Here is a 25,399-nt window from a genome sequence, read left to right on the forward strand (position 1 = left end):
CTGAATATCCCCACTCAGACAGGTCTTGTGCCCGCTTGTAAAGCCTGCTCATGCAAGGTGTGGGGGAGGAGAAACTAGTTTTCACTAAACAAATGTTTCCCTTGAGGGTTTATGTTTTAGGTTTATGGTAAAAAAGAAGGGGGGAAAAAAACCAACAAAAACCCCAACAAAATCAGAACAAACTGCAAAGCATCTCTTTAAACCCATGATGGTATAAATTTTCCCCATCTTGGCATGTCTATTCACTCCAGATGGCACATTTGGGTTGAAAGCAGGTAAAGATTCCTCAGACATCTCTATGTCCAATATCTGCTTTTACAGAGTTCACTTGCTCCATCTCCGTGCTTAGCTGAACCTTGAAACTAATAATAAGCTTCGTGTATGCCTGGAAGATCTCAGTTCTTTGCCTACAGTAAAAAGCAGGAGACAGAAATCTCCTACTGTAGTTCTGCAGGAAAGCCTGGTTCTTTCGGACCTGTTGCTTAGATCATTGAGGTCAACCAGGAAAATTAAAAAGTAAATGCAATCACACTTTTTTTTTTAAACACATCAATCAAACACCACAGTGGGCCAGTTGCTAAGGGGAGCAACGCTATCTCTAAATAAGCCTTCTACAAAATCAGCCAAACATGTTTCGCTGTGATATCCAGAGGCAAGAATTTTAGGGGACCACAGAAGAAACAACCACATTACAGCTCACTGTGGAAAAAAGCAGACCCTAGCTGCAGGCATCCAGCAGGTACTAAATTCAAACACCCCTTTTCCATCTAGCCTGGTGCAAAGTACATCAAATCTGAATATTTCAGGCAAAACCTGACCCATCTCAGTTCAGTGCTAAAATCAGTTAATTCAGTGCTAAGTGTACAAGCAGATGTATCTGAATGCTTTTTTATTCTGACAGGCTGAGTGTCAACTGCAATGAAGGTATTGCCATGACCTCTGGTTTCACAGTAGGAACCACAGGCTGTGGATGAGTTCAGGCAGCTTGTGCAAAGCCCACACAGCCCCAGCACTGCTGCACCAAGCAGGCTTGACTCGAGCGAGTTTGTGATTGCTGACAGGAGCTGCCACCATGGCTCTGGACAGCAGTACATACCTTTCTCCAGAAAGCCCCATCATGTGGTTCTGTTGATTGTTTTTTGAACAGAACAGGAATGGAGAGAGGAAATACACATCTGAAAACACTGAGCATTGAGGAAGGAATAGGAAAGAAGAAGGGAGAAAAACAGCAGGATGGAGGAAAGCTATTACATTCCTTCTCCTTGCCTACTGCAGCTAAACTATGGCAGACTTGTTCTGAAAAGCCTGAAAAATGGAAGCTGTGGGCCTTGAATTATGCCTTTTCAGTATCTCTCTCCTTTCCCCCCTCTGCTAACAGAGAAACACTGTAAACTCCCAGATCCTGAAAATACACATTCTGAACTCTTCCTGCACCTTACAAAACCCAGAGAAAATAGGTGATAATGAGGAAGAGGGAAAGATAGCCATGCAAAGGGAAAACAAAGTGAAATAGATAATAGTTGCTCTTCTCTCCTTTCCCCTGCTCAGCTTTCATTTCCCTTTGTTCATCTAACATTGAGCCAAACTAAGCCAAAGGAGCTGCCGTGCTGGGCTACAAGATTGATGGCTGCAGGCAGACTCCACAGTGAAGAGACGGATGACTGGTCATTTCCCACGATGCACTGAGAAACATCCATCCTTGCAGCCATGCTGCGCCCATTTGTGCTCCTTTTGAAAAGAGAGATAAACACAGGCAGCCAGAGGCACCTGAGTGTCCTTCTCCCTCAGAAGGACACAGTTATAGTCCTCTGGGTTCCTTGAGAAGGTCACTGTGTCCATCCCTGAACATCTGGCTGTGGGATTTGCTAACTCTCTCCCTCCCCCAGCAATCATCCATCTATTAGAGCACAGTGCAGGTCGGAAGAAAACAGTGAAGAGAATGGTGTGACAACCTCATCAATCTACAGCTACACGCTTGGCTATTTAGTTTTCTTTAAGCTATTCCTAAATACAGGGGGCGGGGGGGAGAAATGCTACTGGTATGAAAGAGTGAATTGTGGAAATGGCAATGTGGATTGGAGTAAGTCCTTATGACTATTAAAATGTTGTGCATGTACTAAAGCAGTAGGGAACTAATTAAGATTCAGGATTGAAAGGCAAAACAAAAAAGTTGGATGCACTCTGGTTCCATCTGTAGCACTTGCTGAGAGTTCAGATGTACTTGGGGCATCATGTTTAGCAAAAAGAGGTTATTTTTTTTTATTTTGCCCATTCAGATATTAACAGAAAGCTCCCTGGATGAATATACTGTAAGTATATTTATAGTGCCAACCCTGGTATAGCAGCTTCAGAGGCACAGAGCACTTAATCCTGACTCCTTTCTATTTAGTTAATAGTGTCTTTGTTTGCTGATACTGTCCTAGTCTATAGCATTGCTCACAGATACATCTTCTGTGTTTCCAGTTCTCCTGCCGTGCTGCTACCTCACTTAGGCAATGAGCATTACATGGCAGATGTACCCATAGCATCATTTAAAAATGCAGCATCACTCCAGAAATTCCTGTAACTATGAACCTCACTTTGTCAGAGTAGCATGTATCTGTAACTGTGTCATTCACAGATACTAAGGAAATCATGAGAAGATAAAAGCATTCACCATCTCTCAAAAATACAAAGAAATTGCTTAAAGTGTTTAAATGTAGTTTTAGCACTCTATCCGCCTGAGCCAGCTTTGAAAATTTGTCTTTTACTTCTATCATGCAATGCTGTTTATTTTAGGCCAACAACAAAAGGATTTTCACTACAGCTCTGTAGGACATGCATAGGATACTAATCATGACCATATGTGTTCCTAAGACATCAACCCCATACTTCCTGAGGGCAAGCACATGTATTCAGAAGTGCATCATTTCCATCAAGAGGAGTAAAGTTTTCACCCTTTTCCCCCACCTCAAGAACCACAGCTTTAGCTGATGGAAATTGCTGCTCGCTGTAGTCTTTAACAGAACTGTACCTACCTACAACAGCTAAGGTCCTAGCACTAAATTACCTTGTTTGTTTAAGGGGAACCATGCTCAAACTGCATTCTGAGATCTCTGGTCTGGAAGACATTGCATAGAAAAGCCATATCCACCTATTCCATTCTTAATTCCCCTCCAAACATACATTGCATCGACCCTCCTTCCCCCAAGGAGTTCATTATTGGAAATTGATGCCATGGCAAACACCAGCGCTGTCAGAATCCTGAAGCATAAAATACCTGTAGTAAACTATTAGGCAATCAAATACAAAATGCTGGGAATATTGAAATTAATTGTAATCTTGTAAAAACATACTTAATATCTCTCAGGTGCAAGATGATTATGTTTAGTCCAGAGAATGGGAATGACAGACTGAAGACTTCCACCAAGGAAGGTGGTGGGAGATGTAGGGATGTGGGAAGGGATACCATCACACTCTCCATTCTACTCTTAGCAACTCTGTAAAGCTTGCCTTGTAAGACTTCAAACTGGATTTTATGTTAACATTTATTGCTCATTCCTTTATATTATACACCAGAAAAATATCACCTGCTATAAATTTTATAATATTTCACACTACAAAACAATTTCATTTGCAATGTGTCAGGAGAACAATAAACTTGAATAGAAGTTTTTTAAAAAACATATTTTGAATGTAGTAATATTCCATAATATCTTTGCTACTTTTTGTTAACGTTTCCTTCTATAAAATAGTACACAGGTTCTGCTATATGGTGATCTAGTAGCCCAGTAACCTTATTGGGCTCTGTCTTGCAGGATGCTGATTACCAAACCTGCAAGTCTGGTCCAACCCAGTACTTTAGATGTGGATTTAATTTTAAGCATGTGACAAGTCCCATTAATTACAAAAGATCACTCATGTTCTTAAAGGTGCTTTCCTTGTCTGGGGTTTGACAGCTTGGCATCTTACAAGACTAAGCCCTGGGGACTTGATCCTATAAACCCTTTTTTATATGATTACCAGAGAACTCCCAGGATTACTCACATGAACATACAAAATAGATGCAGTGAATCAGATAAAAGACACCTATTTTCTAGGATCTTGTATCCAGTACTACTCTTGCACAAAAATCCCTTTGCCAATTCAGCTTATTCTTTTTCAGGCATTGGTACAGCTATACTAAGAAAAGTGGCAGGAGGTTTGCCAGCAAAGCTGTTCAGGTTCAGCTCTAGCTGCAAGACTCCTACAGGGCAGGCGACTTCCCAGCTGCCCCTCCCCTTTCCTAGAGAGCTGATGTGCCTTGGGGGAAACAAATCTGCTGGGTTCCAGCATTTCCCCAGGTACTATCCCCTGGTGCTTCCCCAGGGGTTCCCATACCCCTTCTTCCTGACAAGCCTTGAGGGAACCACTTGGGCAACCCACTCCTAGGCCTCCCACGCCTACCTGGGGAGTGCCAAAATACTCTTTCAAAGCCACCTTTTCCCTAAGAAGGGAATCCCATTCTCAGCAAACCTGCACTCCTCTCTTTTTAAGGTTAAATCTATTTATTTAAGAAATAAGTAATCCTGATGGTTACTTACAAACATCGATGTTAACTTCATAGTAAGGGGATAAATCCCACAGCATTTTACCTCTCCAGTAGGAATAATACGTCTCCTAGAAACACGGCATTCACAGTCAGGCCTTGGCAGCTTAAGAGGCACATGCTGAAAAAACTCTTCCCAAAGACGCATCCTAGCAGCCAGATGTAGGTCAAACACACAGTAGCCAAGAAAAGCGAAAGAGCAAAACAATGGGCTGGATAACACAGAAAGGGTGGCGGCACCACAAGTAAGCTCCCTCTCAAGCAGCCCAGGTATTTCAAGCCAATGCCATCTCAGATGCCTGAGCCCTCAAAGCTTTCCTCATGTCTTGCAGATCGAGCCCCAAGAGATGACCTGCAGCCACACTGAAGAGGCTCTGAGGGGTTCATCAGAACTACTCATCCTTTCAATTTAATGGCCTACTGTCGTGATCAAAACATTTTTCAAATGGCTTGGCTCCAAAGTCATCATAACTCTATTTTCACAAATATACTAAATACAGCTGAGACTACACACCAGTGGAAAAGTCACCTCTAAGTGCCTGCATTGCTTTTGAAATTACAGCAGCCTTGTGTCTGTGGGTCACTGCACATGCAGCCTACGTTCCCATTGGCAGGGATGAGACCCAGAGAACTCAGAAAGAGATTTAACAGCTTCCAAAATTGCCTTATCTTGTTCACTTTCTACTTCTGCCGTAGCCTGATGACTAGACCCAGAGGGGTCTGGCTTCAATGGGCTTTTGATCAAAACCCAGAGAGGTTCCAAAGCCCGGTGGCTTCTTCATGCAGCTTTCTCCTAATTATGCAAACTGGCTCAACCACACAAGAACTAGGAGTAATCCCAGGTGATTCATACAAGCAACCTTAGCTAACCAACACAGTTCTCCTGGTAAAACTGTGCATATAAAATGCTTGTAGTAACCTGTTCCAGATCCCACAAATGAAAGAGAAACTAACAAAGTTAATCCTGTAAATTCTAGCAGCATGACTACAGAGTTAAGCAGAAGAAACAATGTTTTTGTTTTCTTGACTGTGCTATTTATAGAATATTATTTGCTTTTCTAGAAATGAGTGTGTTTTATTTGCATACCTGCAAAATCATGAAATCTCATTTGGGGGGAAACACAAATTCGCTCACACTCGCTGAGCTGAATTAGTTTAAGAATTTGCAGCTTATGACATGTAACAATAACCAGCAAGAACAGTGCACGATTTGAAAAAGTTAGCACAGCCCCGGCAGCCATGACATGCAGAAGGCCAGCTCATCAGTGGCCAAAATGAAGCAAGAAGAGTTACACTGTGCAAAACTTGAGATATCTTCCTAACATTTACACACTGTACAGCCAGTCTTGCGAAAATTGGCTCAACAATTCACCAATAGCGAGTCTCTATTAGTATATCTGGATGTGTAACAAATTATTTTCCATCACCCTCCTGGTACACATAAGCCCAGGTTTTGCACCAGAATCAGCACACTTTCATAGCAGTTTTGCAAGACTCCATGCTGATGGCCAAAATGTTTAGTACTGGTACTTTAAAGGCTTGGCAAGTGGCTTCCTCTACTCCTAAAATACCTTTTTATTTAAAGATCTCCCCTACCCTTCCCAAACTCTCTACAAAGATTTATTAACTCTCTGGTAGGCATTTCTCCGAGACAGACAAGTGAAATCAATGTTTTAGCGCCTCCATTTTACACATTGAGAAGCTGATAGAAAAAGGTATACCATTGTCCAGGTGCTGTGTAGTCCTGTACAGGCACAGGTGATGCAAGCGTGTGATAGTGGGGCAAGGCATTAAGTGTAGAGGTTGGCACCTTTACTGCAGACTGGCAATGGGACAAAGGTATTTTACTGCGGGACTTCTACACCATGATTCAATGTCAGTGAATACATGCAGAAAGGGCTGTGTTCTCTGGTATTCTTAGTGCTACATAAGAAAAGGAAAGCAAACATTATCTGGCCAGAGATTTGGACTAGCATAGGTCCCCATTGTAGGAAGAATTTAAAGGTGGTGGATGAGACGGAATGAAGTCTGCTGAAATATGTGTGTAAAATGAAGAAACTGCTTCACGAGGAGGTCCCACACTGATGAGTTTTCTCTTGGTGACAGAAAATCACTTTTTCTAACACCAGTCATAGCTGGATGTTTAAGTGCCATAGAGCAGCAGCTCTTGCCTGTGGTGCCATGTCCTGCTGTGAAGGCAAGATTAGTGGAGAATTGGAACCTATTGTTTTGATTCAGTAGCATTGATGGACTCATCTGTAAACTGCAGGCTTAGCTGGTGAATAAACACCTACTTAAATTTAGACCAATGTTTAGGTGGATTGCTGGATAAGAAGCCCGAAAGAGAAAGCTCAGCAGAAACCAGTATTTATTTTGGTATAAATAAAAGCTAGAGCTGGGAAATTAATTCCTCCCCCCTCCCCCCCCCCCTGTAGGAAAAAAACATCTGGGGTGTTTAGGGATTCCTACAGCCATGATGACTGTTTCCTTTTTCTTACACACTGAAATTTCCTATGTAGCCCTAAAACCCAAAACCAAACCACAAAAAACAAACCAAAATTCAAGAACTTCCAGCATCCCTGCTCTCAGATTTGTATTCATCATACAAAACTTCATTTTATACTAAAGTGCTACAGAAATGTGACACGATAGACCAACCTCAGGATTCAGCACGGTCAGCATGCACATGTGCACTGTAACACATCAAGTAAGAAAAATGAAGTATCACAAAAAGTTAAGTATTTTTTTCTTATTTTACTCGTGAGGTGCCAAAAATAAAGATTGATGGGAATGGGTGAAAATGAGATCTGCTCTAGCTAAACCAGAAACTACAGGATCCACGTGGAAGTGCTCAGTAAAATTATTTGACATAGGTCATGCAGCTTCTTCAGGTAGGAAGCTCATCATCATCCACACTCCACGACGTTGAGTTGTTTGACATTCCACCTAATGTTTGCTCAACACTTGACCTAAATACACTGCAGGGCTGTTGCTTCGGCACCACCTACCAAAATCGCATCCTGCTTCTAACAAATCATCGTTTAAATACAGGCTATTCCTGCCACTGAGGAAAATCTATGAAAAAACTGACTCAGCGGGCAGGCTCCGCGGCCACGGCCGCAGCCTGACACGCAGCGGGCCCCGCGCCTTTCCGCAGGGTGGCTCCGCGTCGCCCAGGCCCTGCCCGTGCGGAAACACGCTACGCACTGCGCCCTCTGCTGGCGCCGCCGCGCCGCCGCCCGCCTCACGGGCAGGGCCCTCCCCTCCCGCCCCGGCCCGCCCCGGGCCAGCGGCACCGGCAGGTGGAAAAGTAGGAAACAAGATAAAGGGGACAAAAATATCCTAACACCATTGATATTCTGAAGTACTAAATAATATAAAAGGTGAGTAGAGTTATTTTAAAAGCCAAAATCCTTCAGAAGGCAGTAGTACTTGAATAAAAAGCAGATTTTTAAAAAAACATTTTAATTCCAAGATTTTGGAGGGCAGACACTGCAAGTCACAGCAGCTGGTAACAGGCTGTTAAACCCCATCGTACATCAGGAATCTAGACCAAGTCATCAGAGAACAAAAGTTGCTTCTGTCTGCTGGCTGTCATGTCATCCCTGCCCCAAATTCAGGTTTCATGACAGAAAACGTTTATAAAAGCCATGAAAAATAATTTAAAAACCCAAACACTAAAATAAGCTCTACACAAAAGTATCTCTGGTAAACTTGCATCTGCAGAAACCTGTGAGAAGAGTTTTCGATTCTCCGAAAGCAAGGGGGGGTCAGCAGAACCGTTACCTTGGACTTGCAGAGGGCCGAGCGTGGCCTGTTGAGGAGCCTGGCTGACAGAGTCCCCTGGGAGGCAGCCCTGAAGGGCCACGGGTGCAGGAAGGCTGGGCATTCCTCATGAAGGGAGTCTTAAAGGGGCAGGGGCAGGCTGTCCCCATGTGCCGAAAGGTGACCGGCCTGGCTCAACAGAGAGCTTTGGCTGGAACTCGGGAAACAAGGAGAGCTTACCATCTCTGGAGGAAGGGGCAGGCAACTCTGGAGGGCAACTCCTGAGGTAACGCAGGGAGAAAATTAGAGCTAGCTAGAAAAATTAGCCCAGCTAGAACTTAGGCTGGCCACTGCCGTGAAAGATAACAAAGACATCATAAACAAAAGAAAGGCCAAGGAGAACCTGCATCCTTTATCAGGTGCGGTGGGGAACGCTGCCACGCAGGATGAGGAAAAGGCTGAGGCACTTAATGCTTTCTTTGCCTCAGCCTTTAACAGCAAGAACAGCTTCCCTCTGGGTACCCAGCCCCTGAGCTGGAAGGCAGGGACCAGGGGCAGAATGAAGCCCCCACAGTCCAGGAGGAAACGGTTGGGGACCTGCTGCTCCCCTTGGACACAGACAAGCCTATGGGGCCGGACCCAAGGGTACTGGGAGAGCTGGCAGAGGAGCTCACCAAGCCGCTCTCCAACATTTATCAGCAGTCTGGGCTAACTGGGGAGGTCCCAGCAGCCTGGAGGTCAGCCAGTGTGACACCCATCTACAAGAAGGGCAGGAAGGAGGATCCGGGGAACTACAGGCCTGTCACAGCCTGACCTCAGTGCCGGGGAAGGTTGTGGAGCAGGTCATCCTGAGCGCCATCACACAGCACATGCAGGACAACCAGGGGGTCAGGCCCAGCCAGCGTGGGTTTAGGAAAGGCAGGTCCTGCTTGATGAACCTGATCTCCTTCTGTGACAAGATGACCTGCCCAGTGGATGAGGGAAAGGCTGTGGGTGGTGTCTGCCTGGACCTTAGTAAAGCCTTTGGCACCATCTCCCACAGCTTTCCCTGGAGACACTGGCTGCTCACAGCTTGGACGGGTGCACTCTGCGCTGAGTAGAAAGCTGCTGGACGGCCGGGCCCAAGGAGTGGTGGTGGATGGAGTTACACCCAGCTGGTGCCCGGTCACAAGTGGTGCTCCCCAGGGCTCAGTGCTGGGGCCAGCTCTGTTTAGTATCTTTATCGACGATCTGGACGAGGGGATCGAGTGCACCCTCAGCCAGTTTGCAGGCGACACCGAGCTGGGGGGAGTGTTGACCTGCTGGAGGGCAGGCAGGCTCTGCAGGGGCATCCGGACAGGCTGGACCCGTGGGCTGAGGCCGGTTGTACCAGGTTCAACAAGGCTCAGTGCCGGGTCCTGCACGTGGGTCACAGCAGCCCCACACAGCGCTACGGGCTGGGGGCAGAGCGGCTGGAAAGTGCCTGGGGGAAAAGGGCCTGGGGGTGCTGGCTGACGGCCGGCTGAACATGGGCCAGCAGTGTGCCCAGGTGGCCGAGAACCCAACAGCATCCTGTTGAACCCAACCACACACAAAACAGTGTGGCCAGCAGGACTAGGGAGTGATTGTCCCCCTGTACTTGACACTGTGAAGGCCACACCTCAAATACTGGTTGAGTTTTGAGCCCCTCACTGCAAGAGGGACATTGAGGTGCTGGAGCGTGTCCAGAGAAGGGCAATGAAGCTGGTGAAGGGTCTGGAGCACAAGTCTTATGAGGAACAGCTGAGGGAACTGAGCTGTTTAGTCTGGAGAGAAAGGAAGCTCAGCGGGGACCTTACTGTTCTCTACAACTGCCTGAAAGGAGGCCACAGGCAGGTGGGGGCAGGTCTCTTCTCCCAGATAACTAGTGGCGGGACAAGAGGAAAAGGCCTCAAGTTGTGCCAGGTTTAGATTGGGTATCAGGAAAAATTTCTTCACTGAAAGTGTGGTCAAGCGTTGGAACAGGTTGCCCAGGGAGGTGGTGGAATCACCATCCCTGGAAGTATTTTAAAAATGTGTAGATGCGGTGCTTAGGGACATGGTTTAATGGTGGACTTGGCAATCCTGGGTTATCAGTTGGACTGGATGATCTCAAAGGTCTTTTCCAACCCAAATGATTCTGTGATTCTATGATTCTAAGTCTGAACAATCGACACATCGATATTATAGCCTCCTTCAGGAATATTGTATCAAATTCATCTGAACTGTACAGACACACTCTTATCTGGCACCAGAATTACTCTGCCAGTTTTGATCCTAAGACAGTCTTAATGGATCTTAAAGAGGAGCTATAGGCAGGTTTTATAATATAATAGGAACTTAACCTTCAATCACAAAGAACTTTCCATATATGTTAAACAGTAAGAAAACTTTTTTGTTAAGAGATGTGCTTTCCTTTACAGTGTTCATAGCAAAACACTGCTGTCTTGTAGTACTGAACAAGAACCAATGTGTGATTGTGTAGAAATTGCTGAAATCAAAAGTGAAACTATTCAATATTAATTGGCTTATCTGAAAAAAATTATAAAAGGAAATTCTCATTAAATCAGTGTTTTGAATTATTTTTAGGCTTTAATACCTTTGAGTGACATTGGACATAGCAATCAGAGAAGGAAAAAATTAAGATGGAACTCGGGAGAACTGAGCTCTTTCTGTGTTCTTGGGATTTCCAGCTCTAGCACAAACCTCCAGTTAAACCTTTGAAGAAGTAGTTTATTATCCTTTTTCCTCATTTCTCCATCTTGGAATCGAAGTACTTCCTTTACTATATTTTGTATATTCAGACTGTAAGATCTGCTAAAGTATATGACTATAGCAGAGAGTGTAAGAAGCCTTCACAACCCCCATGATGATGTTACATGCTGCTTGAGTCTCTAGATGCTATCATATATGTAACACTAATGCAAATTCTGTCCTTTGCTTTTCAGTTTCATCTTAATTTTTATCTTGATGAAGTGCCCTGTCTTAAAGAGCACAGAACTCCACAGACATGCTGGGCATCTTCCACAAGAGTTGGGGGCACTCATCACTTCACAGAAGAAACACAGTACCTTGTACGATCAGACACAGTCTCAACAAGGTAAATTGAGATGGTTGAAAGAGATAATAGCTTATCTGTAAGGATTCCGTTCATTCATCCACCAGCACACTCACATAGGTATGTCCCTTACATCAGATTAAAAACATATCAGGCATTGTTTAAGTGGCATCTAAAATTCTGTTATCAGTACTTGCCTCAAACAATTCTACCATGGTTCATAACAGCAAATGAAAAATACTTCTGTTCACTTTTACCTCTTTAACAGCTGGTAAAAAATTGCCATTTCTGTAGTTCAGCTGAACACTAGACTGCCCAGAGATAAGTAACAGGACAGACACTAGGCACAGGACACCAGCTCATTCTCACCACAGTAGCAGCACACACAAACTCTACTCTGCACCCTCCAAGGAGGTGAGAAGGCTGCCTGCTGTGAGACCTCACTGTTGGCTTTCAGCCCAAAACCAAAAGACAGCAGTCAATTGAGACAAAAGCTTTCCAGTCAGATTTTTTACACTTACATAGCACACAAAATAAAAAGTCTGTGTGCATGTATGTACATATCTATATTTAGCCATCTTGTATAACTGAAGCTTTACAACTACCAGTTTAAATTCCACCAGGGTTTTTCGCTGTACAGACCCTACCTGTTATCATCTGCATAGCCGCAAAGCTTAGGTAATACCTGTCAGCAGGGTTTACTGTAGGTAGTACCTCTTCCACAATATTAACACCTGACCCAACACAGAATTATGATACCACCCAGCACCATAAAATCACTAAGTATATAGGACAAGAAGCAATTAAGATCTCAAGGGGCCCTGGGTGTCATCAGGGATCTCTCTTCCAATTCTAACCCTCATCATCTAGCTGGTCTGATATTACTGAGGGCCAGAACCCTACTCCTTGCCTTCATGGCACCTGCAGTAGTGGTGGTAGGAGAGTTGGAAATTCTCCTTCTCCTGTTTCTCTGGAAGAACAGGCTACCCAGCCCAGTCTAAGCCTCTCCCTCATCCACTCACAGACTCACAGAACTCCCACACACAGGAGTGCTCTTACTGAGCAGAACAGCCAGCTGAGGAGTGTGGAAGCACGATCTGCTTCCAGCCCTCCCACTGCTCCATGCTGAAGTGCCATGCAAATACCAGTGCTCAGCTCTGCAGAGAATCAGCTTTGCCCATACTTGGTTGAACAGAAGTCTAGTTTCATGAATATTGTGAGAGTATCAACATCTAGTAACTGTAACACTCTGTACCTAGAAAATCACAGTATTAGCAACATGTTAATATATTGCCCATGACCAGGAATTTGTTTCAAATCTATACCACTGTTCATAGCAGTCTTGACTGCTACACTATAGCGACTGATGTAACAGCTCATATCCATTACAGCAATGAAAACTTGGCTGCACTTGAGCCATAAGGCTTGGTTCTCATGGTATGAACATACCACTAGAAGATGAAGGCCAGCCCATGTGAAGGTAAATGTCAGGAATACTTAGTGTAATTCCTAAAGGTTTGGTAATAATGTTGACTGAAGCAATTATCACAAGTAAGTTTTGGCAATACTTTATTTCTACCACATTGGATAGGCTATTGGATAGGATGGAGGATGCTTAGAAATAGTATTAATAAGAACATTGCTAGATCCTTGAGCAAACAACTTTACCAGGGCCATCCATGCACGTAACTTTGAGTACAGTGGCAGAGGAAAATATACATCTAAAGTCTGCATCAGCAACACCTATTACAGTGTTCTGATCTTTACAAACTTTGCTGTAACTACTCTTAAAACCAAACATTCCCACTTTAAACCAAATAAAAGCAACAGACCAGGGCAATAAAGGCACCATGTTCTATTAAGAAGCAAGCAGCAATTGACCCCAAGAAAAACATTTCAGTGCATTTTCATTTTACAAAAAGGAGACTGTTGGAGCATGATTTTCTTCTTCATTAGGTTTTTGTACTACCAAATACGAAACTCTCACTCACCGAGTTGTGTCATGTACTACCTAAACCTACAAGGTACCAACGCTGCAAAAGTAGGCTGTAACTATAAATACTGTATTACTAGTAAATGATTTATTATACCCTTGAACTGCTAGCAAGACAGTAGTTTTATTCTACTTACTGACCAGCTCATGACCAGCAATGACTTACATAAACCTAGGATTTTTGTTTCAGTATCTCCTGAATTGTGCAGAAGTTTTGGTCTTTTGGATACAACTTACCACTACAATGATCCAAAAGCCCAGCTGGAATCCAAGCAAGTATTCACACCCCTGGTGCCAATCCCACTGACTGATGGATTGGTAGCTTCTAATGCTAAGATCCCCTTCTGTGTTTGTTACAGTGGTAGTCTTATGAGAAGTACTTCTAAACAGTTAACAAATGTAAAACATAATAAAACTAAGGTTTAGCACTAATGTGATGTTGTAGAATTGCATTGCTTGCATATAACATAACCAACTCAACAGCCTACTATATAAAAATCCTATATACTCGCACATTAACTCAGCACAAGTACTCTCCAGCTGCTGAGAACACCTCTAAGCCATGACTAGGACATCCAAGCCCTAAGTGGAATGAAACTATGGAACATTTAGATTAGATTTCTTCCAAATTTATTTTAGATGTCCTACAGTTGTCATCTCTGTGTTTTTTAGGGCATCTTAAATTGCCACATCTTCAACTCACACAGTCATCTAACGTTTAACTGAGGAATAAAGGCATCAGTCAGTATAAGGTAGCTTCCTAGGTTCAGCATTAGGTTTTATTATAGTGTCCCCCTCCAAAACGTACAGTATTTCTGCTGTTTATGTTGAAAATAAATTACACTTTTTCTTGAATTGTCAAAAGCTACCTTTAAATGGAGAGCCAACGTTTTCCATAGGCTTTATACTTTCAAATCAGAGAAGGGAAAAATCCCATTTTTGGCTAGTGAATTTATTCTGGATATGCACAGATGGAGTGAAATTATTTTGTGGTGTAACTGATAAGGAAAGTTAATCACTAGATAGAAATTGATTGGAAAATAGATTTAAATGGCAGAGCAATATAACTTGCCTTATTTGGCTGCCACTGGCAATGCAACAAAAGTAGCACTCCTGAGATGCAGAAGAGATGTTTATGGCAGGGAAAACAACACAGAGGCAGACATGCTGAGGTCTCTTTATCTGATAACTTTGTAGTAATTGCCTTTCATGCCCTGTGGCATGTAGGATGCACTAATTTGGCATTCAGTGAGTACAGCAGAGAAGCATAATGCAAACAAAGAAGAGTCAAACTCTACACTACTACTTTACCTTACTAAAATTACCAAGGCACAGCAGTGTTTGTATCACCACAAAGTCTGAGACAGACATTGTTATGGGCCATCATCCCCTTCCTAGAGTCCACTCTCATTCCCATCAGTGCACCTGACTGATTCCACCAGTTCTTTCCGCACAGCAGCGGCTCTGCTGTGAGGTCTGGTTCTATTTGCTGGCTGAGATTTTGTCCTTGGTTTGAACCTCAAGTGAGTGGTTACAGGCATTTCTTCCTCTTATCCAACTGTCTGCTGACATCTCCTACACTGAAGGTAGGGAGCCTTCAAAAACCATTTCTACCAAAATCAACATAAATTTTGCCTCTGATTTTACTGGGTTTAGAACTCATGTCTATCGCCCCTTCCTCTCTCTTTGCCAACTACTGCATAGAAGCAAAGTCATCAGTATTGCTGAGCTTAGCTCAGTTCCCAGATGCCTTCTTCTGTCAAACAGGTTTTTTAAATATTCTTAATTTACATTTTGGGGTTTTCTCCTGTACTTTTTATACTGGCAGTGTCTCGCCTCTTAAAAACCACATACAGCTGTGAGTATGTGTATTCCCTCTTTCTCATAATAGCTGACCCAAAGACCACAAGCCTTTATTACTAACTGCAGGGAAGAATGCATAACAGTGTGCTCTACCTGACACTGCTGTAGCTCCTCCACATCTGCTTTACAGTCCCTCATTCAGCATCCAGACTCATTTCACATAGTTTAATTGTGGAGGAAGAGTACCAAGGACAATAAGAGTGAAAGAATAATGGACTAAGGTATACATACAGGCATACACTCATATACAAATGTGTCATATGCTCACTAATTTTTATTATTTGCTGTTTGTAATCTGGTCACACCCCTGGTCCCTAGTCCCATTATGAAAAATATTATCAGTGTACTGTTCCACACACACAGCCATCTTTTTCACAAAGATTAGGCAGCAGATGTCAGAGTGAGATTTTGTATTAATAACAAACTGAGGAAATAATTAGTAATACATTGATCCTTTACATCCTTATGAATTTTCTAATAGAGGCCAGGATTCAACCCTACAGAAGGTAAATTCAGCTCCCATTGCATTCAATACAAGTTGTACACATTTCTGTAAGGGATGAATTGCATGCAGAGGGTTTGGTGGTTATGGTTACAGCAAATTGAGTAAGATGCAACAGATGCAAAGAGAAATGGTTGAAGAGGGGCAAAGATAAAGTCCAAGGTCTAAATGCCAGGTTTGCATGACTGCCAGCTGCTCTTCAGCACAGGGGAGAGAGAGAGAGAGAGAGACAGAGAGAGAGACAGAGAGAGAGAGGGGCAAACAAATACTTACCAGGTTTAATTTCCAGCAGCTTCAGCCTGGAATCCTCAGGGGGATGCAAACGCCTCTTTTTGCGCCAGCAACGTGCTGGGTACGTGTACAGCTGACCTGGGGCCAGGCCTGAAGATTAAAGGCAAAAAATAAATATAATCACATCTCAGTTTGTAAACCACAAGCACTTTCTCCAGCGTCTTTGTTCTTGCCCTTCCAGCATCTCCTTGTTGGAGGATTCAATCCTGCAAATCATGAGACAGAACTATGCATTCAAGGCATTCAATGCTCCTGAGGCTCCCTCAGCACCTCTTGGGATCAGGCCTACAGAGAATCTAGGTCTCACTTAGACACTTCACTCAGCTCACTGAAACCAGAGCAGCACATAAATAATTTCTGATTTCTTCAGGGTAAATAGAATTTCAGACTCTCCTGGGCCACAGGGGTGATGCCTCCTCCACAGGCAGTGAAAGCCCCTTGGGAGAGAACAGGTAAAGTTCCAACATGCAAATCCTAAGGCCAAACCAAGCAGCTCAGGAAATTTGTGTCTTTCAAGTGGGAACAAACCAAGATCCATGAGGTCTGGCTATTTGGACTTGGTATTTTTGCTTAAATTCTGGACGTATGTTTGAAGTCAGATTCTTCATTTTGGTTATTACCTCCACATGCCAACATCCTGAGTGAGGGAAGAGATACAGTAGTAATATTTATAGGACTGCATGCTCCATTGAATCACATTTGGCATGGCTGGCTTCTGAGCTGCCCTGGCTCTCCTGACAGACATCCCTTAGTCAACGTTCAAGCTATGCTTTGCTCTCTCGTATTCAGAACACAGCAGGGCTTCATGAATTTGTTGCTACTGGGGGCAGAGAAGCACACTGCCAAGTGCTTCAAAGTATCCTCAACTGCCTCAGATACTCATGACACAGAGAAATACCCAGAAAGACACAGAAAAGTTGGAGGAATTTCATTCTTTACCCTGCTTCCCCTGCCTTCTCTGTCCACCAGCTCTGCTTTGACTCTTCTGTCCTACAGCTGTTGCTGTTAGTCTTGAAGGGACTACAGAGTATGACTGCAATTCCAGACTCATTGCCCTTAGAAAACAAGTAAGGCCACATAAAAGGGAGGACAGGAGAGGTGTTAACTGAGCTGAAACTGTACCAACAGTGCACAGCTGGACAACATCAAGAAAGTGCCAGTAAAGCAGAAGAGCTCAAGGGCAGCAGCATGGCCCAAGAGCTCTCTCATCCCTTCTGAAGCAGCCAGGAGTGTGTACCAGCTTGGGAACAAAACTAACTCACAGAATCAAATGAGGATAATGAAAACAACAATATCCTGTTATTGGGGCCAGGGGGGGACAGATGACGGACAACGGGATGGATGGGGACAGCACAACAAAATTATTCACCTCAAGGAAATGAGCTAATCAAATTCTCCAAGTGAAGCCTAAGTTCCTTGTATGAAGTATTTCAACTGTTGGGAAAGCCATTTCAGATCCCAGTACTTTCCACCTACTTCCAAGGCCTTGGTGCATAAACAGAGCATCTACAGCACACTGCCTGGGTATGGCTGAGTGATGGGGTATTTGCAGAAATCCTGGCTGTACCAGGGCACAGAATGCTACTGAACTGGAGCTTTTCACACCCTTCTTTCATTGCTGCACAGTTTGCTGGGCATTATGCCCACCCAAGGACACATTTCTGAGCAGGGCACTTAGGACTGGTTTGGGAATAAAAATGTGAATAACTAGCACTTCTACAGTGTTCAGACACACTTCTTCATGGCACTTTGCAAACATTAACCACTGCAAACAATTGCTATTATGATGAGGTTGATTATGTCTGGCACTGATGTGGGTCATTAAAGAGGTGGAGGCGAGAAGCCTCACCCTTTCACAGCAGGTCCTGTGCAAGAACTTGCTCACAACGTTGAAATGGCAGTTGCTAGACCAAAGCAATAGGACAGAGAATCTGCCCTCCATTGTACAGGCCTCCAGAGAGGAGTCATTTGAATGAAATAAGCACCACAGCTTTGAGCATTTGTCCCAGACAGAGAGGAGCAAGGATCTACTGCAACTTTGGGGAAGTATCTGTTAATGTGGGTTCAACTATTGAGCACTCTTACATGGAATAGCAGTTCTGAATTCAGCCAGGACAGTGAAAGCCAGCCAAACATGCTGAAAGCCCAACAAGAAACAAAGCAGGTATCCTTGAAAAGGCAGAGGTGGGAAAGCCTCTTCCCTAGAGGACCTACAGCCTACTCCAGGTGGCAGATAGATCACTAAGAGATGGATGATCCAACGTCCATCTCTGCACCCTTTGAGGTAAGCTCTCTGTTCCTATTCACCATACTCTTGCTCATTAATACACAGCCATTCAATGAACTTACATTATATCAGACCTCCACTTGATCCAAACGCATAAAATGCTACCTTCAGTTCTCCACCCTGACCCCCATCTGCCACTGTGCTGGCTCACATGGACTGTGGATCTTTGATTGTTTACACAAAGGAGGGGCAACAAGAAAGGGTCCGTTCTGAAAGCTTTGTATCTAGCCCCTCCACAGTTTATCTTGCAGTGCCTATGGAAATAATGCATGTACCACTCTCACTGTCTTCAGTCCTGGCTCAGTTGTCTCTCCCTCTGGTGCCTTACAGGGCAACCAGAGAAGGTTCCAACCATTTGCTCATAGAGGAAGTAGCAGAACCTGCAGTGAGTTATGTTGTTTATCTCATTAGTGTAGGAGAGTCATAACTCAAAGCTAGTGTGAAAGGCCAGGGGAGGAGGGGAAAAGGAGGGAGTTATGTGCAGTATTGTGTGAAATTAACCCTGAACTGTTTATCATGAGATGCAGTTTTCTGACTCCTTTAACAAAGACGACAGGAAGAAACCAGGTTAATGTGCTGAGATCTTGACTCTCCTCTCTGTTTTTCAGGCTCTCTGTAAGTGAAAAGAGGTCCTGGAGCTTTGCCATTTGTCTTTATAGAGTTTTTCAGATTAGTGATAGTAAATGGCAGTGAACACAGCACACAAGACAGATACCAGGGTGCCTGGTAGCGAATTTTCAGAGCCCTTCAGTATGGGCATAAGTGCATTGTGTACAGCCTGAAAACAGACATGCTAAAACTGTAGAGGGATGCTTTGACCCATCATAATACTACAAGAAAGAGATGATGCAAAGACACCCAAGGGAGCACTAACGGGCTAATAAAAATCAAGAAAGAGAAGAGCAAAAATGGGGGAGGAGGGCTGCTTCATTTCACACTGATTATTCTAATTCAAAATAACAAAGGCATCAGACATGGTGGCCAATGCAGATGCAGGCTTGTTTCACTTAAGACTCTCCATGAAGAATGTGCCACCATCAGTCTCCACTGCAGACCTGCAGGAGAAATGCCACTGACTGATCCCTTTTTGCAGGATAAGCTGGTGAACAGTTCACTATCAGATGTGAGGACAGAAAGATTTACACAGTGAATTTGCTTGAGAAAGCTTGTGGCTGAGAAAGACAAAGTGTTAAGACCTCTTGGTTCCTGGTGTGATGATGTAACACTGTTAAGATGATTTCTTCTGTAAGTGCAGAGGCATCAATGAGACTATACAAGACTATGTATGTCTATCTTTGTAGCTCTTGCCAAAATATTACTTGTTAACATAGTGGATGTATACCTGCTTATAATTGCATTCAAAAAGGATGAAAATAGCAGCACCTTACTCATAACCAGATGTTACAAGAACAGAAATGCCTTGGGTATTAGAAAAAAAAAACAACAACAAAACCAAAACCAACAATAACAAAAAACACACATTAAAAAAAAACAAAACCCACAAAAAAACAAACACCCCTAGTTTTTCCAAAGCATAATCTCTTAGGAACAGGGAATTGTCAGCTAAAACAAAAACCCAACTGTGGTCATGAAGCAACCTACAAAAGAAGGGTTAGCCCAGAACCTCATACAACTCCCAGCTTGTAAACCACATTCAGCTATCCCAGATTACCCCAGTAGTTTTTGGCAGCTGAAACTTTCTCAGGGTATTTTTAACATTGGTGAAACACCTGTTTCCTGCACCAGAAGTGGCTGCATTTCACTATAGAAAGTTTTCTGATAGTACTGCAAGACAATACTAAATCTACTTTGGATATTTTACTAATAGGAACAGTGCAAGGATACTTCCCTCAGTGCATCCTAGGAAAGGGAAAGCTTCAGCTAAGCACTCTTCAGAAGTGACAACTGCTTTCTTAGCCCCAGGAGAGGAGGGAAGTATCCTATGCGTTCTTCCCACTCCACCTCCTGCAAACTGGCCAGTGGGGGAGGTAACAGCAGGCTGCACCTTCCCATAATTCCAGATCTGGAGGTTTTGAGTTTTTTTCAGTATGATTTACAGGAACTGACATGTGTATATGCACACGTGTGCATGTTGCGCTTCTGGTGCCCATGCAACCTAGCCCCCTCCCTGCCTGGGTTCTCTGGTCTGCACTGAAAAAACAAATAATTGAAACCCAGTTTGGTTCTGTCAAAAAATCTGTTCCCTGAGCTAACGGTGGGTCAGATACTGAGCCATACTCTAGCAAAATTCCCCCTGGGGTTCAGAAGGACTTCTGTCTGAGTAACACCTCCAGTCTTTGAACTAGTGACTGTCCTTTGCCTTTCAAACAGGGATTTCAGACAGATTTACTCTAACAAAGGAAAGACTGACCAAAGCCTACAAAAATAACAGTGTTCTTTTCCCTTGAGCTTCAGAACAGGCATTAGCTAAAGCTCTTTAAGGACATATACCAACTTCTTTCTGCATCTGAGGAAACTCCAGCTCCAGAACTGATACCAAAGTAACTTGCCCAAAGCAGAACCAGGAGTCATAGGTATATTTCTAACCATCAGAACGACATTTATTCTAATAACTGGACTGCAATATTTTATCTTGGCTTTATATCCTTACCAATATAATTCCTTATTTTCAGCAATCATCTGAGAAACTCCTACCTCCACCTCTCCACCCTGAAGATAATTCCAGTCCTGCTTAGAGCAGAGCATTGTGTCTTCTGCTACAGACTGGGATCAATAGCATTAGAAGAGCTACAATGACGTGGCCTCAGAAACTACCATGTCAGGCACTTCTTTGGGTACAGAGAGAATAATTAGGATGAGCTCTCTGCAGTTACCAAAGGAAATCCCCTGCAGGCACAGAGGTTTAGGCAGCTTCTCTTCTGTGTGGCCTGTAGCAGGTTTGAGCTCCTATTAATTAAACCCCATGAGGGCTCAGTGGCCAGCCCCTCCATACATGCACATGCATACACAGACACAATGCTACCAACCTGGTCCCCTGTGCCTCTTCTCCATCCAGATGTAGCAGTTGTTCTGAGCTACCCCAGTTTGTGAATCCAGGAAGGGAAGGCGGACACTTCGCTCAGCACACAGTCGAGAGTTGTAGCTGCGACAGTGCTCAATTGCTTCTTTATAGAACTGATCCCCGAGTCTGCCAAAAGAGACAGGGCAGAGAGTAAGAAAAATTGCACTGCCCCCTCAGACAAGACTAAGAAAAAAGGACATAATTTGGTTTAAAATTGGACAAGCAGAAAAACTTTCCCTGAACACATGCAAAGCTTGCTGACACAAGACACTGCTGAAGTAGATCATGCAGAAAGTGCCACCAAAAGATCAGAGCCTCAGAAAGTGAACACAGATCTTTTCAGTAGTGGCATAGCTACTGAATGAGCAAATGATGCAACCACAGTGGCCCACGACCCTGGGTCAGGCAACATGTACACCACGGTGAACTCATTCTATTGTTTCTCTGCCCTCGTAGTTCATTCAGCCAATTTAGCAAATCAGTCATTTCAATCCTATGTTTGTATTCCTATGTTGCAACTCTGCAGCACCTTTTGAGGAACTAGAAAGTCAGCCAAGTTTAGAACTTCATTCCAGCATTTCTGGTGTCAAAGAGCCCATAATAGCAAAGGACGTAGTCCTCATATTGTGTGCTTCCGAGGCATGAAAACACGCCTCTTAACAACTAGGGCCATGTCTGCAATGGTCAGGCTAGACATTTTATCATAACCCTTCTAGAGTATTCCATAGTCAAGCTGGAGGCACTACCAGCAGCAGGTTAGAACAGCCACTGGTAAGATCCAGCATGGCAAATGCTGCTTTCCTCTGGAGCCCAATGGGAGGAACAGTTCTAAAGATAATGTAATTTCTTTCATAAATAACTATTTGTTCAAAATTTCTGTAGAATCTTCATCTTCCTTTGAGAAAGGTTTTAAAACTCTGCTGGCTGGAAATTATCAAAATCCTCCCTCCAAATTTTTCTAAACAGGGAAAAGCATCAAAGTAAAGCTACCCTGAGGACACAAAGCAGCTGTCATGCTGGAGCATTGCGAAGTAGGTGGGCCACACTGCTGAACCTTGTTCTTGATCTATTGTCAAGGTGAAATTCAGTCGTGACATGAATAGCTAGGAAAGCTACCCATTAGGGGTAAGTTCATTAGAAAATAGAGTAGAGTGATATATAGCATAACTTGCTCTGACTCTGCTATTCATTAGTGTGCAAAAAGGGTATAGCATGCACAGCAACAGAGCCGAAGGGATGCATGCACAGAGATAAAAGAGGCTCCCTTTCCTGTTCCATTAGTTGTTTTCCCCACTACCCTCTTCCATAGGCACAACTGGCAATTTAAAAGTATACTACTTTTGCACACCTCTGAATGTCAAATTGGTGAAAATTGCTCTGTTTTACCATCTGTATCTTTTTTCTGACTCACATCTTTTAAGTCACTCGTCTATTGTACCTTATGACTTCCACAGGAGCCATACTCTTTCCTCCTGAGCTCTACCAGCCCAATATCCTCTCGCTGACAGAGGCCAGCAGCAGAAGCTCAGGGAAGAATACAAGAGCAGGGCAAATACAAAGGGAAGCACCTTTAGTCCCCCTTCTCATTTCTGATGATCAGAACTAAATTTCCCTCAGCCTCAGGTTACCCAATGGTGGGGATATTATGTTTAATATACTTTGATGAAGCTTTCTTCCATGAATTTATCCAACCAACTCTTCAACTCACTGATTTTTTTCATCTCTAAAACACTGTGGGGCGATGAGTTCCACAGGTGAAATATGATTCATGTGAAAAAAGCATTTCCTTATGCTTTTTTAAAGCCATATCTCAAATATTTACAATTACAGGTTCATAAATCTCTCATGAAGCTTCCACCACATACTTTCTCTAATGAGCAGGCTGAGCCCCTGGATGTGGAACAAGCACTGTGGCTGGTTGCTGAAGCCCACCAGCTTCCTGCTGCCCTCTGCCACTCTGAATTCAGCTGCCGCATTTCAGAGCATCCCCAAGGAAGAGAAGGGTGTAGTCCTTCACAAGCAGGAACACACAGGAGGCAGTACATCCTTTGGCTACAGACCTTCTAAGGATTGTTCAGTGGTTTAATGCAGCAGTGAACGTCTATGTGAATGTGGTGCCTCACAGCCCTGTCCTCCCAGCTCCACCGACTACCAGCTCCTGGGCAGCAGCCAGTGTGGGTATCTTTCCAGGGCAGCTGAAGGAGAGCGCTCTCTGGACTGTACCAGTGAGCAGAGGGCAGAGCCATGGGCAGAGTATGTACAGTGGGATCCCTCCAGACACTGAATCCCCCTCAATGACCTCAAACCCCTTTTTCCACAGAAAGGCAGAGGGGGAGGGAAGGGGAGCAGAGAAGAAAGGAAAAGATAAGCTGCACTGCTATACAAAGAATGTGACTAGGAAGAAATGAAAGCTTATTAAAAGCTGTAATTAAAGTTGTACACTTGTGTAATCAAAGTCAGTAACAAGGAGACTCCAGTTGATCAAAGAATAACAGCTCTTTCCACAAACACTTCAGCTTCCACAGAGCTATGTCAGATTCCCCCTGTATTGAGCCAGGATGCTCACTAATTCCAAGGAGTTTTTGGGAAGAGCACAGCTGTGTGACAACAAACTGCCACCACCACATAGGTATTCTTTATGCCAAAAATTACTCCAGTCATGAGAATATGCACAGCACAAAGCATCCGTATTAAAAAACCAGTAAGATCTGGCTTGAGATGACCTCAGCTTCCACCTTCTTCTAAGACTGAAAATAACTATAAATCTTACAATGTTAAACATTTGGCTTTAAATTACATCGTCAGGTAGGGTGCAAGATTAAATTTCAGATAGTTCTAACAGGGAGGGAAGGAGTTTTGAGATCCTAATGGCAGAAAGGTACCAAGTTAATGGGTCACACTCACTCTTGACACAGTCTTGTAGTCTAGTTGTTTCATCACATTTATTTTAAAGATTTTAAATATGCACCTTTTGCCTTAAAGAAAAATAATAATTTAGGAGAAGCATTTAGTCACCTCCATACATTAAGAATGCTTGCCTTGGCTGCACTACAGTAAGCACAATCAAAAAACACAGTTCCTAAGTATTCACTGGAAAGGTATTCAGATACTGGGGCCTTGAGGACTTGCCCTGACTTTAATTATAAATGGAATTTTTTAAAAGTGCCAAATAATCAAATATGGGAAAGTAAAGAAACAATATTTCCTTATGACAGTCATATCTCAGTGGAAAACAGCTTCTCTGCAATTACTTTCGTGTGGTTGGTAGTTTTGTTTTACGATTAGTCTTCACTGGAGTGACTGACTCATTCCAAATTTCAGTTAGGTTTGTTTTTTAAGGAACTTTAAAATTAAAGATATTTTTTTCTTTGTTTTCAGTGCTACATATCTAAATGGAGCATATTTTATCTTTTGCAGGAAAACCAGAAAGAATTGTTAGAATCAGGGAAAAAAATTGAAACTACAGTCCTATGGTGCTCATCACTGTAGAGTCATGGAGGTGGGACAAATCCCAGCCCCCTCCCAGGAGGTTTACAAGTGGAGCTGGACAACAGAGAAGGGTGGGAATAAGACGGGAGAGCACATGAGCTCAAATGAAACTCAAACAGATTGGCTGAGTTTGAGCAAGTGAGATACAGGAAGCAAAAAAAACCCAAATGGACAACATTAATAGTAAAAAGTGTATCATATCTCAGAAATATTAATTATCTGATGTTACATGCTTCATAGTTTTCCCAAGCTCTGTTGCTATGGAAGACTTACACTTCATCTGAAAAAATATCTGTTAAAACTATGGGGAATTTCTGCATTATTTTTATGAAAAGTATGTATGAGTCAGTGTTGCACTGTGAGTGACTGCAAGGGTCGATTTTTCCCCTTGGACAGGAGTGAAAGGTCACACAGACTTGTCTAGATTGATATTAATGACACAAAATCATCAGCATATGTGTAGATTTCAAAGATGCTGGGGGAAAAAAATTCAAGGAGCAGACATGAACAACTGCTGGCCAAGGAAGGCAAATCATACTGAAAGGAACACAACTAGAAATACAGA

At 43.4% G+C, this 25,399-nt stretch overlaps 1 protein-coding gene across 10 annotated transcripts in view; it reads right to left on the reverse strand.

Annotated features, from left to right (window-relative positions):
- The window catches only part of DPF3 (double PHD fingers 3), a 185,925-nt gene that overhangs the window by 71,558 nt on the left and 88,968 nt on the right, over positions 1-25,399 (reverse strand). For all 10 annotated transcript variants that reach the window (XR_013929787.1, XR_013929788.1, XM_080397653.1 and 7 more), the window contains 2 exons: positions 21,311-21,471; positions 16,019-16,126 (listed from right to left, as the gene is read on the reverse strand). Coding sequence is in view for 8 of the 10 variants with exons in the window: in XM_080397653.1 (XP_080253779.1) it covers positions 16,019-16,126; positions 21,311-21,471 (269 nt within the window). In the remaining 2 variants the exon portion in view is untranslated. The remainder of the gene's footprint in view (positions 1-16,018; positions 16,127-21,310; positions 21,472-25,399) is intronic.

The sequence above is a fragment of the Falco punctatus genome, assembly GCF_963210335.1.
Source record: "Falco punctatus genome assembly, chromosome: 7".
Taxonomy (NCBI): Eukaryota; Metazoa; Chordata; class Aves; order Falconiformes; family Falconidae; genus Falco; species Falco punctatus.